The 17702-nt window shown below is 37.0% G+C and overlaps 1 protein-coding gene across 3 annotated transcripts in view; it reads left to right on the top strand.

The window, feature by feature from the left end:
• Nucleotides 1-17702, top strand: part of Rev3l (REV3 like, DNA directed polymerase zeta catalytic subunit) — a 137398-nt gene that overhangs the window by 78187 nt on the left and 41509 nt on the right. For all 3 annotated transcript variants that reach the window (XM_085690513.2, XM_085690508.2, XM_085690516.2), the window contains 5 exons: nt 261-4395; nt 7114-8021; nt 10456-10538; nt 11322-11447; nt 16038-16230. In XM_085690513.2, coding sequence (XP_085546639.2) covers nt 261-4395; nt 7114-8021; nt 10456-10538; nt 11322-11447; nt 16038-16230 — 5445 coding nt within the window. The remainder of the gene's footprint in view (nt 1-260; nt 4396-7113; nt 8022-10455; nt 10539-11321; nt 11448-16037; nt 16231-17702) is intronic.

The following is a 17702-nucleotide window of genomic DNA, read 5'->3' as shown; positions in this document are numbered from 1 at the left end:
TAACATGAAGAATCAGCATATTATTTCATGGAACAAATGATAGTGTTTTCTAATATTCCTTAAAGCTACTGTAACTTTTTTTATCAAAAGAATATATGTTTAAAATAATGACTAATGTTGTCTCTTGATTGTTTCAGTTGTATAATCTTGGTGAGAGGGCTAAACTTTTTGTTCAGATTGCTGTTTTAGATGTACAAGCAATTTAAATTCTTCCTTAAAGATATTAGCACTATGAATGAGTAAATTCTCTTTTATTCCAGACAATCCATTAAACAATGAAAATTGTAGAACACACTCTTCAGTGATTGCAACAAGCAAACTATCAGTAAGACCTTCCATCTTTCACAAGGATGCTGCTACATTGGAACCCCCGTCTTCTGCTAAGATTACCTTTCAGTGTAAACACACAAGTGCCCTTTCGTCCCATGTTTTAAACAAAGAAGATTTCATTGGAGACCTTTCACCACCAAACAATACAGAAAAAGGTCGAGACAGTTCGGTCACTTTTACAAATGAAAGTCCTTACTCCATGAAATGCTCTGGATCTTTGAACAGTAGTGTTCATTCGGATAACTCTCATAAAGAGATTTGTAAGAAAGAAAAGTCTTTGCCGGTATCTTCCTGTGAAAGTAGTGTTTTTGATTATGAAGAAGATATTCCGTCTGTTACAAGACAAATACCAAGTAGAAAGTATACGAACATGAGAAAACTTGAAAAGGATGCCCCTTTCATACATGTGAACCGTCATACTAGTGAAAATACATTGGGGAAAAACTCTTTCAACTTTCCTGACTTAAGTCATTCAAAAAGTAAATTGTCCTCTGAAGGAAATGAAAAGGGAAACAGCACATCTTTTAGTAGTATATTCCCCTCTTCATTAACTGAAAGTTGTGACATGCTGTCGTGCTCAGCGGAGAATAGAACTATGGTGCATTCTCTTGATAGTATCACTGATGAGAGTGGACTAAATAAACTCAAAATCAGGTACGAAGAATTCCAAGAGCATAAAGTGGAAAAGCCAAGCCTCAGCCAGCAGGCAGCACATTATATGTTTTTTCCCAGTGTTGTTCTTTCTAATTGTCTCAGTAGACCGCAGAAACTATCTCCTGTCACATACAAACTACAACCTGGCAGTAAACCTTCCCGGTTAAAATTGAATAAAAAGAAATTAATAGGCCATCAGGAAACTTCTACCAAAAGTAGTGATACTGGAACCACAAAAGACAGTTGTATGCATAGTAATCCTTACAGCAGTGCTTCTGAGAAGGATAATGCACTGAGTAGTGATTTAATTAAAGCTACTCCTGGAACATTTGACAATAAAACACCTACAGAAAATTTTATAGACTGTCATTTTGGAGATGGGTCTTTAGAAGCTGATCAGTCCTTTGGACTATATGGAAATAAATACACACTTAGAGCCAAACGCAAAGTAAATTATGAAACTGAAGATAGTGAGTCAAGTTTTGTAACACACAACTCAAAAATTAGCCTACCTCATCCCATGGAAATTGGTGAAAATTTAGATGGAACTCTAAAATCCCGAAAACGAAGAAAAATGTCTAAAAAGCTGCCCCCTGTCATTATAAAGTATATTATTATTAATAGATTTAGAGGGAGGAAAAATATGCTTGTGAAGCTAAGTAAAATAGATTCTAAAGAAAAACAAGTAATATTAACTGAGGAAAAAATGGAACTGTATAAGAAGCTTGCACCTTTGAAGGATTTTTGGCCAAAAGTTCCTGACTCCCCTGCAACCAAATATCCCATTTATCCATTAGCACCAAAGAAAAGTCACAGAAGGAAGTCAAAACACAAGTCTGCTAAGAAAAAAACTGGTAAGCAACAAAGAGCAAACAGTGAAAACATTAAAAGAACTTTATCTTTCAGAAAAAGACGGACACATGCTATTCTTTCTCCTCCCTCACCATCTTACATTGCTGAAACCGAAGACTGTGACTTGAATTATAGTGATGTTATGTCAAAGCTAGGTTTTCTTTCTGAGAGAAGCACAAGTCCTATCAATTCATCTCCTCCTCGCTGCTGGTCTCCCACAGACCCAAGAGCTGAAGAAATTCTGGCTGCTGCAGAAAAAGAATCAATGCTTTTTAAGGGCCCTAATGCGTATAACACTAAGACTGCTAATTCTCGTGTAGGAAAAGCTAGTCGAGCGAGAGCACAGGTTAAGAAGTCAAAAGCAAGACTTGCAAGTCCCTCTGTAGTTACTAAAAAAAGAAACAAACGAAATCAGACAAATAAACTGGGAGATGATGGTAAAAAGAAACCAAGAGCAAAACAGAAACAAAGAACAAATGAGAAAGGTACATCAAGAAAGCACATAGCACCTACAGATGAAAAGATAAAACCACAGTCTGAAGCTGAAGTGAAGCTTGCGCTCAACCACCAGAATGTGTCTGAGCTCACAAGTAGCTCTGGCACTCAGGCCCTTTTTAAACAGAAAGAGATGTCACAAGCGGGCCCTGCTGCGGATCATCCACTTTCTACTTGCCAACCTACTGGACTTAGTACACAGCAGAAGATGTCTAACTGCTTTTCCTCTTTCTTAGAAAACAAGAAGTCTGTGGATTTGCAAACGTTCCCCCATCCATCAGTTTATAGCTCCCTAGGACCTGGAATCTCAAAAATTAATATTCAGAGGTCTCAAAATGCTATGTTTACTCGAAAGGAATCAACCTTGATTCAAAAAAGCATATTTGACCTTTCCAATCATTTGTCTCAGGTAGCACAAAGTACACAGATCTCTTCAGGTGTATTGTCTCCAAAGACAGAGGAGACTGCAAATATACAGAAAAACTGTGTGTCATCTATTGGAAAGTTAAATGAGTACTGCAGTTCTCTAGAATCAAAGCCAGAACAGGTCTGTGCCCCCAATTTTTTGCACTGTAAGGACAGTCAGCAGCAGACTGTGTGCATGTCAGAACAGTCAAAACACATTGAAAAAACTTGTTCTCCAGGAAATGCAGCTTCTGAGGAAAGCCAGACACCTAATTGTTTTGTAACCTCTTTGAGAAGTCCCATCAAACAAACAGCATGGGAGCAGAAACAGAGGGGCTTTATTTTAGATATGTCAAATTTTAAGCCTGAAAAGGTAAAACAAAGGTCACTGTCAGAAGCAATTTCACAAACCAAAGCACTGTCTCAGTGTAAAAATCAAAATGTGTCAACACCTTCAGTATTTGGTGAAGGACAATCAGGGCTAGCTGTTCTAAAAGAATTGTTACAAAAAAGGCAGCAGAAAGCACAAAGTGCAAATGTTGTACAAGACTCAGCATCTAGTAATCAGACGGAGAAGAATATTTCTGTTTCTGTTGAGCATAAGAAAACAAGTAAACGAACACGATCAGTGACATCTCCACGAAAACCTCGGACTCCCAGAAGAACGAAACCTAAGGAGCAAACCCCCAGATGTCTAAAAGTGGACCCTCTAAATCTACAGACCTCTGGCCAGTTGGATAATTCCCTGTCAGATGATAGTCCTATCCTTTTTTCAGATCCAGGTTTTGAAAGTTGTTATTCACTTGAAGATAGCTTATCTCCTGAACATAATTATAATTTTGATATTAACACGATTGGCCAGACTGGGTTTTGTAGCTTTTACTCTGGTAGTCAGTTCGTTCCAGCTGATCAGAATTTGCCTCAGAAGTTTCTGAGTGATGCTGTTCAGGATCTTTTCCCAGGACAAGCTATAGAAAAGAACGAGCTTTTAAGTCACGACAAACAGAGTTGTAGTGAGGAAAAGCATCATGTCTCTGATTCAAGCCCATGGATTAGATCCAGTACTTTAAACCCTGAACTTTTTGAGAAAGCGTCTATAGATAACAATGAAAGTCATCGGCACAGTCAGTGGAAAAATAGCTTTCATCCTCTGGCATCTCGTTCTAATGCAATCATGGAGTCTTTCTGTGTCCAGCAGTCAGAGAGCTGTCTAAATGAGAAATCCAGACTGAATAGGAGCTCAGTGAGTAAAGAAGTATTTCTCAGTCTTCCACAGGCAAGCAGTTCAGACTGGATTCAAGGTCATAACAGAAAAGAAATGGAACAGTCTCTTGACTCGGTTAATACCTCTTTTACAACCATCCTTTCTTCCCCTGATGGGGAACTTGTGGATGCAGCTTCTGAAGATTTAGAATTGTATGTTTCAAGAAACAATGATGTATTGACACCAACTCCTGATAGTTCACCAAGGTCCACCAGTTCTCCCTTACAGTCTAAAAACGGCAGTTTTACTCCTCGAACTGCTCACATTCTGAAACCACTTATGTCCCCACCAAGTAGGGAAGAAATTGTGGCAACTTTGTTGGATCATGATCTTTCAGAAGCTATGTATCAGGAACCATTTTGCAGTAATCCTTCTGATGTGCCAGAAAAGCCCAGGTAATCAGGATTAATTTATTTCTCTTTGGGTCACTTTGAACAGTTTTTATTTTGTAACATTTCATAACTGATTGCTAGTTTTCTCTCTGTGATACTGCATTTTTTGTGATATTGCATTTTTAAGAACAATGAAAAAACTACTTGTAATTATACACTGATTAAGAACATTCACAAATGAACTAGAAAACTGCATCTAGAGAAATTAAGTTGATGATTCTTGGACTTTAATTTGCTAGTACTTAACTCTATGTTACCATTAGAGGAGCAGAGGCTCACTTTGACATGATACAGAATTTAAAAGAATGTCAAAATACCTCAAAGTATTACAGAAGGAGAAAAGAAGGGAGGGACAGGATAAGAGAGACTGTGTGTGTGTGTGTGTGTGAGAGAGAGAGAGAGAGAGAGAGAGAGAGAGAGAGAGAGATAGAGACAGAGAGAGAAAGAATTCAATTCTGGGAACTGAACCTAGGACCTCACCTCATAGGCAAACACTATCACTGAGTTTTAACCCATAAATGAAGGTTTTAATTGTTAAGCTTTTTTATGTACTTATTTTTGGTTTATGTGTATGTATCTGTGTGCATATCACAAGAATAGAGGTCTTGTGGGACTCAGTTTCTACCTTTTGCCATGTGGGCCCCAAGTATCAAACTTAGGTTGTCAGACTTGGTGACCGTTGCTTTTACCTGTAGAACCATCTCACTAAACCAAAATTAAGCTTTTGACTTTTTTAAAATTGTTTCTTTAAATGTTTGTTTTGTTTTAATAAATGTGTTCATTTGCTTTCTGTCACTGTGAAAAATGTTGTATGCTACCCAGTTTATAAGGAGAAGAGGTTCACTTGGACTCAGTTTCAGAGATTCCAGTCCATGTTCAACTTATGGCTTGGGTCTGTGGCAAGATAGCACATCAAAATAGGCACGTTTGGCAGAGCCAAACTTCTCACTAGATAGTTTGGACCAAAAAGAAGAGACCAGTGTCTGTAATCTAAAGACCTCCCAATAAGTCCCACCTTAAAGTTTCTGGCAACTCTCAAAGTCCCAAAGGACCAAGCCTCTAATGCATGGAACTTTGGGGGACACCTAAGTTCTTTTATGATAGTAAATGAACATTAGTTTTGGATATGTCTGTTTTAAACTACTTTTCATTTGATTTCAGCATCTTTAGTCTTGTTGATAGTGCTATTAGCTTTTTTATAGTTACTGAGGTGTGATTTCTCCTTATCTTTTCTTTCATTCAAGATTTTCAGAGAGGATACATACAACAAAGAGTGAACTGGTAGTCATTGTACTGTTTTATGTAGACATTATGTAGTCATTGGATAGTTCTCTAGACTCTCATCACCAAGGTAGCACATAACTAACAGGAGCTAACAGAGTACATGACCTAATACAAGAGTTTGGGGCTTTGGAGATGAATCAGTTGGTAAAGTGCTTGAGGACATAAGTCCAGTAATCTAGACTTTTGTGGGGTAGGGGGGTTGTTTGTTTAAAAGAACAAAGACAAAAGAGGACTGGTGGCATGTACTTGCAATCCTAAATCTCTATAGAGGTGATGCAGGTAGAGCCTGGGGCTTGCTGAACAGCCAGCCTATCCTACTTGGTGAATTTCAGGTCCGTGAAAAAGAGAGGCCAGCGCCTGAGGAAGAACATTCAAAAGTTTGTCCTCTGACAACCATGTTCACATGTACACACACCCCACAAACTAAACCAGTCTATCTTTCAGTTACTGATTCTCCTTATATACACACGAGTTTAAACATTAGTGGAATTTAGGCTGTCCATTTTGTGTTGTACCAATTCCAAAGTTCTTGTGTTTATTAACTCAAATACATGAGAGAACAGAATTATAGTTGTTTCCCTCAGCTGTGTAGATGGGATTTTGTTTGATACTGAACATTGAACCCAAAACCTCATAGTATACCACCACCAAATGTATGCTTTTTTTTTTTTTTTTTTTTTTTAGTATTGAGAGAATTTTAAAAATACAAAGGTATAGGTACTAGGAGATAGAGAAAGAGGCTTTAGAGAAATAGATGACAAATTACTCCATTGTTTTTTTATCTGTGTATGGTGAGAGTAGAACATTACTTAAAATTAACAGTGAGTGCCTGGGAAGATGAACCAGTTGTGCATAAGCACAGGGACCTAAGTTTGGATTCCTAGTGCACATGAAATCTGGACATGATGGCACCTGTCCATAACCCTAGCACTCGGTAGGTACAGCCACACAGATCCCTGGAGCTCATTGGCCCTCCAGCTAATCAGAGTGATGAGCTTAAAGTTTAGTTTGAGTTGCTGTCTCCAAAACTTAAGTGGAGAGCAACTAAGGAAGGCATATAATACCATCCTCTACCTTCCATATAGGTAACTCACGCATATAAAAACATACCCAAACACATGCAGAGAAGACTAGTGGAAAGGATTTTGATGAGTTGTGTCATCTCCAAAGGAAAAGTGGGACACTAAATTGAAACAAAAATACCTTCTTTCTTTTGTGGTGGTGATGCCTTTCAAAGAAATTAATTTTGTAATTATAGCCAGTGAAGAAAAACATATTGAATCTGAACATAAAGTGTTTTGTCTACTGTTGGGATAAGTGGGAAAAGAAATTGTCATATTTGAGACACCAAAAGGGACTCTAAATCTGTTAGGTGGGAACTTATTTGGGTAATTGTTTCTTGAGACAAAAACATGTGTTCTAAAAATGTATTTATAGGGAGATTGGTGGACGGCTCCTCATGGTGGAAACTCGACTTCCAAATGACCTGGTTGAATTTGAAGGAGACTTTTCCTTGGAAGGACTTCGCCTGTGGAAAACAGCATTTTCAGCAATGACTCAGAGTCCCAGACCAGGCTCCCCTCTTCGTAATGGCCAAGCAGTTGTCAGTAAAGGGTCAAGTAATAGCCATAAGACGGTAGAAGATAAAAAAATTGTAATTATGCCTTGCAAATATGCCCCAAGTCGACAACTGGTCCAGGCATGGCTTCAAGCCAAAGAAGAATTTGAACGTTCAAAGAAAGTCTCTAAAACTGAGTTAACTGGAGTGATAAAACCTGCTGAAAACATCAGTCCTTTAGTTAATCCAGCTGACACACCTGCAGTGTCTTCACAGATGGATGCATGCCCACATACACTTTCTACTACAGCACACACCAAGGAAGAAGTTACTAAGGCTCACATTGCCTTACAAGCAACAACTACAGGATGTGATCAGATTGTAAGTGTCAGTCAGACACTACCACCACTCACCTCTGCGGCTGTTCCTGAGGAAGATGAAGATGATAATTGTTATGTTATTTGCAGCTTCCCTGATTCTCCAGGTATTCCACCTTGGCAACAAGCAACATCCCCGGATTTCAAAGCATTAAATGGAGATGATAGACACTCCTCACCGATGGAGGAACTATGTTCCTTAGCTGCTGAGAACTTCTTAAAGCCAACAAAAGATATTACCCCAAAAAGCTCCGGCAGTGAGCCTCAGGAGCCTCAAATGATCTCTCCAATTAATGCTAGAGCAAGAACTGGGAAATGTGATCCACTTTGCCTTCACAGTACACCAGTTATGCAAAGAAAATTTCTGGAAAAGCTTCCTGAAGTAACTGGCCTTAGCCCTTTATCAATTGGTAAGTGTATAAATAGTGGAAAGGCTGCATATGCTTCTTCAAAGGTAGAGATGAAACATTAGACTATATGATAAAAATTATAGTCTTGTAAATGAAATTGTAGCTCAGGAAATGGAGGAGGATTTTGACTCATCATGGAAATGTTTTCTTTGACTGAACTACATTGTATCTGTTTACTTTCTGGGTGAAATAGAGGAACCACTGAGAAGTCTTACCTGCTTCTGAACTGAATTTTTACCATTGTCTTTTTTACACATGCCCAAGTCACCACCTTTTTGATTTTTGATTTTCTCAGTTCTGAATCTCAAACCCAAGGTCTGTACATACACTCCACTGCAGAGGTATATCCCCAGCCTCTTTCCCACCTCTTAACATAGAAGCAACCAAAATTTCCCTTGACCTTATACTTCAGGCCAAATTTTTCTTCCTCCTTTAAAGCCAGCTTTCTTTTTACAAGATTTCTCTTAACAACTCTGCTTATTTACTTTGTATTCATTTCTCAGCCTACCCTAATCTGAAACTCTGTCATTCCACTATTTGAAAGAAAAAAGTTTTTCACCGGGTGGTGGTGGCACATGCCTTTAATCCCAGCACTCTGGAGGCAGAGGCAGACGAATCTCTGTGAATTCGAGGCCAGCCTGGCCTACAAGGACAGGCTCCAAAGCTACAGAGAAACCCTGTCTGGAAAACCAGGGGGAAAAAAGTTTCTCAAAACTTACTTGTAACTAAAGCCAATAGATGCATTTTAGTTTTCTGATTGTGCCTTCTAAGCAGTCATTGGCCTGTTGCCTACAACTTAGTTTCTGGAGTTCCTCTTGTCTTCATTTTTATTTCTTTCTACTTGATTTTCTTTTAAATATATCTTACTATTCTTAGTTGTCATCTAAGTGTTGCAATTTATTAAGTCTTAAGCTTTCCTTGGATTTTCTCCTAAATGATCCAATTCCTGACCACAAATTATTTATACTGATAATTCACAAATTTGTATTTCTAGTTGGAAATTCTATTTTAAGCTGTAGAATACTATCCTACTTGACTATATGGCATTCTGATTGAACATTCAAAGGACTGCAAGATTGATTTTTTTTTAACCCTTAAATCATGATCTCAATGTCAGCATGCACTACCACCTTACCAACACACTCAGATTCATGTGTTGCATGAGCCATTTACAGACCCATCTAATCTTTGCATTCTCTCTCTCTATGTGAGGAATGTCATTGTCTCATCATTCAACAAAGTTAGGTACAATACATATGTCACATCGTGTGATTCCCTTAATAAGCACCCTGTTCCATCCATTACCATGTTCTTTCACTTCCTAAATAACTCAGAATTTTCTACTTCATTTTATCTCTGCCACCACAACCTTATGCTGGCTCATTATCATCTCTTGCCTGAGCCTCTACTGGCCTTCTTACACTCTTACTGCATGGCAGTCAGGAGAAATCATTTATGTATTCCTGCTATGCATACTTCAGTTCAAAGACACCAAGTGTTAACTAGATATAAATTCCCAATTGCTTCCTCTTTCATTCAGGATTTGGTTTTCAGCAGTTTCAGTCACACACAAACAACTGCAGTTCAAAAATACTAATTAGAAAACTCTGTAAGTAGATGAGCTCTGAGTTTGAAATGATGTCCTGTTTGAGTATCATGACTCTTTATCCTTTCTCTCCCAGGATATGAACCATCTCATTGTCTAGTATAGCATTCTACCTGTTACCCTCTTGTTAATTAGTGATCCAGTTAGCATTTGTGAATTAGAACACTTTGTTCAAGTGGTTGTTATTTTACCTCATGAACCCGAAGCACTGAAGTAATGATGCTAATGATTTATAGGTGCCAAAGAGAAGCAGGAAGATACTTTCCTTATGAAAAGGGGAAAAAGATCACATTCATGTAAACTATTAGAGTATATTATTGTCATTCTATTTTATTACTGGGTATTTTTAAGCTTATTGTGCCTAACTTATAAATTAAATGCTGTTATGGGGGATAGGCAAGGATAGCAAAAATCATGGTATATGTTGGATTTAGTACTATCCACAGATATCTACTGAAAGGTCTTAGAATGTGGTCTATATAGAACTGTTGTAATTTTACCTTCATTTATGTATGAATTTATGATTCTTTCTAAAGCACAGAAGAAACAATATGTCTCCCTCATAAATATTTGATGAGTAAATTATCCTCAAGGGTAATGACTAAGATATGAAACTCAATAGTAAAACGCCAGTGTGCATATATTATAAAATGCAAAATTTTCAAGTATTTTGTGGAGATTGAAGATTATAATTAATTTTATTTTTAAATTATGAAATCTGGAGTATAGAATGATACTCACACATGATATTTAAGTGTTTGAAGCAACAAATTTGTTTTACAAAACAGAAGCAGATATACAAGTTAAAAATGAAATTTCTTTCTACAGAACCAAAAACCCAGAAGTTGTGTAATAAGAAAGGAAATGATCCTGAAAGTCTCAGGAGAGTTCTCCTGACAACACAAGTGAAGGTAACTATACTAAACATCTGGAGGTCAGTGCAGACCAAGTCTTCATCTTAGACCTCAGATAACTCATAACTGTATCTGAACTTAATTGGTTCATCTTTGCGCCGTTATTTACATATCTGTGAGACAACAAGAAATTACATTTTTCTTTGTTTTTTATTGTTGGGATCTAAAATATTCTTATGTGTAAATACAAATATTACAGAGAAAGTGAATATGATAGCCAAATTGTGGATTATGAGGATACACATACATTAACTGATAACTGGCAGTATCAGAACAGTCCAGTCACAGCAGAGCTCAAGTAAGTGATTTTGATCCCACCAGAAATATATTTTTTTCTTGGTTTATTTTTTTCAAATATAACTTAATTTTTTAATTTCTTTCACTAAATTACAAAGAAAGAAACATTATCTACTATTGAAGTTGAGAAATAAAAATGTCCTTATTCAACTACTAGAGATATGATAGTACTTAATTGATAAGTATAAGTTTATGTGAAAGAAATGCGTTAGACATTGTCTTTGGAAATAAATGATAGAAACCACTTCCATATTAGCTACTTCTGTTTCAAGAAAAGTCAAGATAAATATCTATGGAGTAGAAGTGTGAGCTCTACCCGACTACTGCTTTCCATATTCAGAGCTTGTAAAATCAAATGTCAGCACATGGTTTGTTTATAGATTGATCACATTTTCACAGTTACTAAAGTAAAAGGAATGTTAACCAAATTTTTTTCTTAAATGGCTGTTCATGTTTGTTTCTGGCTGTGTCTTTTCCTAATAGAATCAGTTTGCAGCAGTAAATACTCCAAAGAAAGAAACTTCTCAGATTGACGGACCATCTTTAAACAATACCTATGGTTTCAAAGTCAGCATACAAAACTTACAAGAGGCAAAAGCTTTACACGAGGTAAAACTACAAGTTATGAGATTGTGTACATAGTGCATAACTATCAGGATCTGTCCACAGGATGAGTATGGGAAATTTTTTAACCAGAAAAGGGTATGTTCAAATTTCTTCACTAATCTTCATTTTGTTATTCTATTGTATATGTGTAAAATAGAAAAAAAGTTTTAATATTGACCAAATGCTGAGACTGATTTATTGTTTCACAGAATTAATACCTAAAATTTAGTTTATGCAAGTTAAATTAGGAAAGCCAGTTGCTGGTGGTAAACACCTTTAATTCTAGCACTTGGGAGGCAGAGACAGGTGACTGTGAGTTCAAGGCTGGCCTGGTCTACAGAGCGAGTTCAGGACAGCCAGGAGTACACAGAGAGAAACCCTGTCTTAAACAACAAAAATAATGTAAATGTAAATTAATGGATCAGAAACTCAAAGCATGTGTTTAAGTGATAGCAAGACTGAAATCAGTGTTTGTTTGTGTTTTATTGTTTTATATATATAATAAACATTTATGTATTTATATTTTTATTTCATGAGCAATTTTCCTACATGTTATCTAAGTGCACTGTGTATGTCTGGTGCCCAAGAAGGCCAATAGAGGGAGCAAGATCCCACCGTGCCAGGCACCAAGAGCCCAAATCTCAAGAGATAAATTAGGAATACATAGCAAATGCATGCCCACAGTTAAAAATTAAAGGAATTGTTTTTTAAAACTATAATTATTGGGTTGGCAATATGGTTTACCTAGTAAAGGCACTTGACACCAACCCTGACAATCTGAGTTCAGTCCCTGGAACTCACATGGTAGGAGGAGAAAACCAGCTCCCATAAGTTGTCCTCTTATCTCCACACACATACTAGGGCATATGTATGCACACATACACAAATAAGTATTTTTTATTTTGTAAATAAAAATAATAGAAATATTAAAGCAAAATTGATAAAAAATTCATGTACACACACACACACATATATATACATACATACATACATACATACACACACACACACTTTGTGTGTGTGCGTGCGTGTGTGTGGAGATGCCCACGGAGGCCAGGAAAGGACACCAATTCAAATGAAGCTGGAGTTACTGGTGTTTGCAAGATGCCTGAGATGTTACATTTTTGCTGGGGTCTGAACTCTGGTCCTCATCATTGTGCAGCAAGCTCTCTTAACCACTGAGTCGTCCTTTTAGACTCCAGAAAAACTGGTTACCTTTGGTTATTCTCTTTTCATTTGAACAACCTAATTTTATTATATGTATGTAACGTCTTGAAGTTAAAAATCAGTCCATGATGTTGAGTTGATTGTTTATAGACCTTTCTCTGCTCAGGTCAGAATTTTAATACCTGCACAGTGGTCAGAACAGCAGATGAACTCTAAAGAATGCTTGCTCTAGGGAACTTTGCCCGTTGTATTCCATTATCTTCTTTCTGCTTTACTCAGTACAGAACACAAGGACTCCTGTTCCACTTCCTCACCTTCCTCTCTCTCACCCATCTAGCTCATCTTTACTCTACTTTAAACCACACCGTTAGGAACTCTTAAGAGCAGCGGTGCATTCTAACTCTCAGGATAGAAAGGCTAAGTGTAAATGTGAAATTTCTAGAAATGAAATTAGTCTTTAAGGGTCTTCTGACCTAAAATTGTCCTTGCAAGTCTTTTCTGTACCCACTATACATGTTTGTTTTTCTAATTCAGTTGGTTGTTTTGTTCTACATGGCTTTAGGAGAGAGGTTTTCCACTCTAAAGTTTTTGTGTTTGCTAGGTTATTATGTGCTAATTATAAACAGTAAAATCTTGAATGGTATACATTTCCAAGTAAAAATTTCTGGGGCATGGGAATACTTGGGAGATGACACAGTCCTTAACTGCTTGCTGGTTCAGATTCCAAGCACCCACATATAAAGTCAGGTGTGGCAGTATGTGTGGTATAGTGTCCCCAGAGTGGGGGGTTAAGGAAAGGAGAATCCCTGGGGCTCTCTGGCCAGGCAGCCTTGTAAACAGGTTAGCTCAAAATTAGCAGGAGAGGCTGTCTCAAAAAAAGAAGATGGAATGCAACAGAGAAGGATATCCAGTATCTACTTCCTACACACATAATTAATGTTTTGCATATTTAAAATAATATAATAGTAACCATATTAACAAATACATATACTACATGCATATGTTAAATTTTAATCAGGACAAAAAGATAGACAAGGTAAAATAAGCCTCCCTCCTACTCCAGACCAGCAGTTTCCTTTTGCAAAAGTCCTTATACATTCTCATGCCTCTAGAAATTTTCTGTGCACATGCTTGCATTTTTACATACATAGAGGCATACTACATTCAGTGGTTCCATTTATCAATATATTGTAGCACGAATAATAAAACCCAGAAGCAGATATTGGGGTTCAACCTGAAGATCAGAAAAGCAAAGCAGCCAAGTCACTAGAGCGGTCTTACCTCTATGAAATCTTCAGACTGACAGCAGTTCCTGTCTCATCCTGTGGTGTATACCACCACCACCTGGCCTCTATGGCTAACTAGTGGCTGCTGGGATTAAAGGTGTGTGCCACCACCACTTGGCCTGTATGGCTGACTAGTGTGGCTGTTTTGCGTTCTGATCTTCAGGCAAGCTTTATTTATTAAAATACAAATGAAATATCACTACAATATATTTTACTAATGTTTCCATATTAAAACATAGAGACCTGGCTCTTTATTTTGAAAAATATTAAAAGTTACTGACCTTTATGGCATTTATCTGGTTACTAATCTCCCATCTAAACATTGAGGGTTTTTTCTTACTCTTTTTGCTCTTAAAGTCTCAAGTGAACTTCCTTCTACTTATATTTTGATTTAATGAATGAATTTATAATATAATTGCTCAGGAGTAGAATTGCTTGGCTAAAGATATGTGCATTTTAAATTTTAAGTTTTGATAGATATTTCTAAATTGTCCTCCAAAGAAATTTTGTGCCAAAAATAGAATTTGCCAGATTCTATTCCTGTTACTAATGGAAGTCATGGCACTTACATTCTTCATTGGCGTGCATGGATTATAACTACAAATCTGTTGCTAATTTATGTGATCTGAATAATTATGAAGACACTATGAATAGTCTTATTTTCCAGTGCCAGCTGCATGTATATGATATATGGTAGCATATAGCATGTAATCACGAATCCAGGCCAAACTTTGTTTCCTGTACTATTATGTTGATTTACTTTATTTTTATTTTTACTTTTTTTTTTTGAGGCAAAATATTTCCTTTTCCCAGGCTAGATTTGAGCTTGTGGGCTGAAGCCATCTTCTATTACAGCCTCTTGAGTGATTAGGATTACATGTGTGCTCTACTGGGCCTATCTCTGTCTCAAAAAAAAAAAAGCATAAGAATTACAATTGAGAAGTTTTTATTAACAAAGTATAGTGAATATGTTTAATGTGTGTTGCATGTCAGTAAGATTATGAACATTGGTCAAATGAAAAGGCTTGTTGTAACAGGAGGTACTGCTTGTTGGGGTTTTGTCCTGCCCAGTTCTCACAGCTGTTTAGGTCCCAAAGAAATCACCCAGAAAGTCTGCATTAGTTATAAACTGATTGACCTATTAGCTCAGGCTTCTTTTTAACGCTTATAACTTATCTTAACCCATTATTCTTATCTGTGTTAGCCGCATGGCTTGGTACCTTTTTCGGCAGGGCAGGCCACATCTTTCTTCTTCTGTGTCTGGGCAGGACTGAGGAGAGAGCTTCCTTCTTCCCAGAATTTTCCTGTTCTCATTGCCGCACCTACTTCCTATCTGGTTGTCCCGCCTATACTTCCTGCCTGGCTACTGACCAATTAGTGTTTATTTAAAACATAATTGACAGAATACAGAATTGTCCCACACCAGCTTGTGTGGTTGATTCCATAAAAGTTCTTTTACTTTTTTTAAAGGTAAAACTAAAACTTGAAAAATTGACACATATGTGCAAAAATATCTAAATTTAAACAATCATTATATAGTAGCAGGTTAGTAAATCTGAACTTTAAACTAAAAGATAATTTCTGTTTTCAGTTTAAAGTAAAGATAGTATTCTACTGCAGTGAGCTGTGGAAAGTCACAGACTAGTTTGACAGTGGGTAAGCAGCTGGACTAACTCTGTTCTCAGACAGACATTAAAAAAGCACTGCATGGATGCTAAACAAACAATTTTTAGGCATTGCTATTGAGAAGTACCAGTCGAAGTATTTTCTGAAATAAGAACATGAGTTAATCTAATTTTGGAAGCAAAAGTCTTAAGTTTCATAAATTTATGAACTATTAAATTGTGACTTTGCCTTTATTTTGTTTAATTTTTGAAGACAGGATATCTCTGTGTAGTCCTGGGTGTTCTAGAACTTGCTCTGTAGACCAGTTGGCCTCAAACTCAGAGACCCATCTGCCTCTGCCTGCCAAGTGCTGTGATTAAAGGTGGGTGCCACCACTGCCTGGTTGTGACTTTGTCTTTTATGTGCACATCTATATTTTTACTTACTTGTCTTCTCAAAGTCTTAGTGAAAAGGACTTCTTTGAATATGCATACCACGAAACACTTTAAGTGTAACTTTTCATTTCCTTTTGTAGATACAGAATCTTACCTTAATCAGTGTGGAGTTACATGCTCGAACTAGAAGAGACTTACAACCAGATCCCGAATTTGACCCGATCTGTGCTCTGTTCTACTGCATTTCATCTGACACTCCTCTCCCAGACACAGAGAAAACAGAACTCACAGGTGTGATAGTGATTGATAAAGACAAGACAGTCACCCATCAAGGTATTGTTTATTTTTAGTAAGGATGTGCTTGCCCAGTGAATTTGTATGTGTGTATGTGGTGGTGGTGGTGGGGATTGGACAGGATCTCACATAGCTCAGATTGCCTTGTACTAGCTGTGTAGTTGAGGCTGACTTTGAGCTTTGATGTTCCAGCCTCTACTTCCTAAGTGCTAGAATCACAGGCATGTGTCAGCCACTCTTTATTTTTATTTATTTATTTATTTTGGTTTTTCAAGACAGGGTTTCTCTGTAGCTTTTGGAGCCTGTCCTGGAACTAGCTCTTGTAGACCAGTCTGGCCTCGAACTCACAGAGATCCACCTGCCTCTGCCTCCCAAGTGCTAGGATTAAAGGCGTGTGCCACCACCGCCCAGTAATGTCAGTCATTCTTAACAAAATTTCTTCTTGAAGAACCACAGCAAGCAGGAAGACTCCTCTCTAATGTTGGCTGAGGTTGGGGTATGAAGCTGTACATAACTTTTTCCAAGCCGGGCAGTGATGGCACACACCTTTAATCCCATTACTCGGGAGGCAGAGTCAGGCAGATCTCAGATTCACCCTCAGTATCACAGGGGAGGGAAGTTAGAAGCCAAGTGACACAAAGATCTTAATAAAATTTCTCATTAACACATAGTTTATAAACTACTAATTATTCACAACAAATTCAAATAATCATATATCATTAACTTGGGTAAACAATCTTGTTTTCCAGATATTTTGCTGCTAATACAAACTGTGTTTGCTTTAGACATTGTTAACTATTCTAAGTTAATAGTTTGTAAGATTTATTTTCTAATTGTTCATGTATCTTCCTTAATAAAGATATGTTTGGTTCAGAGGTTCTTCATATACCATATAAGCATTTTAGGAAGTGCAAGTATTTCTCTGAAGTTTTAAAGGTAACCCTTATAAATTATTTGAGTACACTGAGGAAGATTGAGTATAAAAGAAAGCTGTTAAGAATCTGATGTTTAATTGCCTAACATCGGCTAATAAGATAATCATTGAATTTTTATGAATTCTTCATGGTAGTCAGTGTTGGTCATTTGAAATTAACCATGGTGGGATGACTTTACATATGGAAATAGGCAAGCAAACACACATTCAAGATTTTTTTTTTCTTAAAGAGTTGTTACCCATTTTCTAGCATACTAGTGATTAAAATATTCTCTACTAAGCAAAGGTATTCCCATTAGGAAAATTGTAGTAAGTGGAGCGGCCCACGGCCCAGCTAGCTTAGCCCCGAAATAATACAGAAACTGTAAGCATAGAAACAAAGTAATTGTCTTTGCAAGTAATTTTATAAATGAAGACTTTAGTAGAATAACTGAAAATATGAAACTTGAGTTTAAGTTATATGTTACATTAAAGAAAATCTTCAAGTAGTTGAACTATAGTTTTACTTGTGGGGTTCAGTTTTCATATTCTTTTACTTAAAAGTAAAGATTAATGTTACTTTAATAGTATATGATGT

Source organism: Myodes glareolus, chromosome 1 (genome assembly GCF_982192425.1).
Source record: "Myodes glareolus chromosome 1, mMyoGla1.1, whole genome shotgun sequence".
Lineage (NCBI taxonomy): Eukaryota > Metazoa > Chordata > Mammalia > Rodentia > Cricetidae > Myodes > Myodes glareolus.
This window is presented reverse-complemented; position numbering and strand designations above follow the sequence as displayed.